This window comes from Seriola lalandi, unplaced genomic scaffold (genome assembly GCF_002814215.2).
Source record: "Seriola lalandi dorsalis isolate HSWRI2012SDOR001 ecotype SW California unplaced genomic scaffold, Sedor1 jcf7180002053628, whole genome shotgun sequence".
NCBI lineage: Eukaryota > Metazoa > Chordata > Actinopteri > Carangiformes > Carangidae > Seriola > Seriola lalandi.
Window position 1 is genome coordinate 42,335 of NW_019524181.1, and position 1,398 is coordinate 43,732.

At 45.4% G+C, this 1,398-nt stretch overlaps 1 protein-coding gene across 1 annotated transcript in view; it reads left to right on the plus strand.

The window, feature by feature from the left end:
• Positions 1–1,310, plus strand: part of LOC147819419 (spectrin beta chain, non-erythrocytic 1-like) — a gene marked incomplete at its 3' end in the record, with an annotated part of 1,682 nt that extends 372 nt beyond the window's left edge. Inside the window, exons 2-3 of the mRNA XM_087172702.1 lie at positions 616–705; positions 1,005–1,310. Coding sequence (XP_087028828.1) covers positions 616–705; positions 1,005–1,310 — 396 coding nt within the window. The remainder of the gene's footprint in view (positions 1–615; positions 706–1,004) is intronic.
• Positions 1,311–1,398: the final 88 nt, after the last annotated feature.

A 1,398-nucleotide genomic window follows, 5' to 3' on the forward strand; every position in this document is an offset into this window, starting at 1 on the left:
GTAGTAGCAGTAGTAGTAATAGCATCATTAGTAGTAGTAGTAGCAGTAGTAGTAATAGCATCATTAGTAGTAGCAGTAGTAGTAATAGCATCATTAGTAGTAGTAGTAGCAGTAATAGTAATAGCATCATTAGCAGCAGTAGTAGCAGTAGTAGTAATAGCATCATTAGCAGCAGTAGCAGCAGTAGTAGTAATAGCATCATTAGCAGCAGTAGTAGTAATAGCATCATTAGCAGCAGTAGTAGCAGTAGTAGTAATAGCATCATTAGCAGCAGTAGTGGTAGTAGTCATAGTAGCATGTATAATGTAAAAACAGTTAGCTGAAGCAGTTACTGGTATTAGTGGCATTTGTACAGTTCAAACCTGCTGCAGTAGGAGTTGTAGTCATAGCAACAGCATTAGTAGTAGTATTAGCTGCACCAGGCTAGTAGCATCATTAGAAGTTACAGTAGCAGAGGCAGTAGTCATGCTGGGAGCATTAGTCATGTTCCTTCTCGTTAGACATAAAAAGTTGCAGTAGTAGCAACATTAGCAGCAGCGGTAGCTACTGCTATAAACAGCAGAGGCTAGTAATAACAACAGTGGTATCAATAACAGTAATAATGTCTGTCTCCAGCTCTGGGTTGAGGAGAGGATGGCTCTGGCCACATCAACCGACCACGGACACAACCTGCAGACTGTACAGCTGCTCATCAAGAAGAACCAGGTACACACACACACACACACTCACTTACCTGGTTCTATGAAAGTAAAGGACATAATAATAATAATAATAATAATAAAGGCAGAATGCCCTTTATCTCACAGAATCCGTATTTACAGCTCATTAAATCTTGTTAAGCTTCATCACTCATTGAACAAGAATTATGCAAAACATGAATCATGACAAATGATACGACTGAAGGAAGGAAAGTGAAGGACCAGATGTTTAAAAGTAGTAGTTGAGTTTCGCAGCATCACGCAGCCTCCTCTTTAAACCCTCTCTGTGACCTTTGACCCTCACAGACCCTGCAGAAGGAAATCCAGGGCCATCAGCCTCGCTTCGACGACATCTTCGAGCGCAGTCAGCACATCCTGAGGGAGGACAGCCCGACGTCCGACCTGATCCGCCAGCGGCTCGACGAGCTCCAGTCGCTATGGGAACAGATCAGGAAGGAGACGGAGAAGCGTCACAGCCGGCTCAGCGAGGCCCACGAGGCCCAGCAGTACTACTTCGACGCCGCCGAGGCCGAGGCCTGGATGAGCGAACAGGAGCTGTACATGATGTCAGAGGAGAAGGCCAAGGTGAGGGAGGGGTCATGGGGCAGGATGGTGAGGGGAAACAGCAGCTGGGGGTGGTTGGGTAGTTAGAAGGAGCAGTTTGTGTTAGACGTTTTCTAAATTCCTAAAGAAGCAGCAG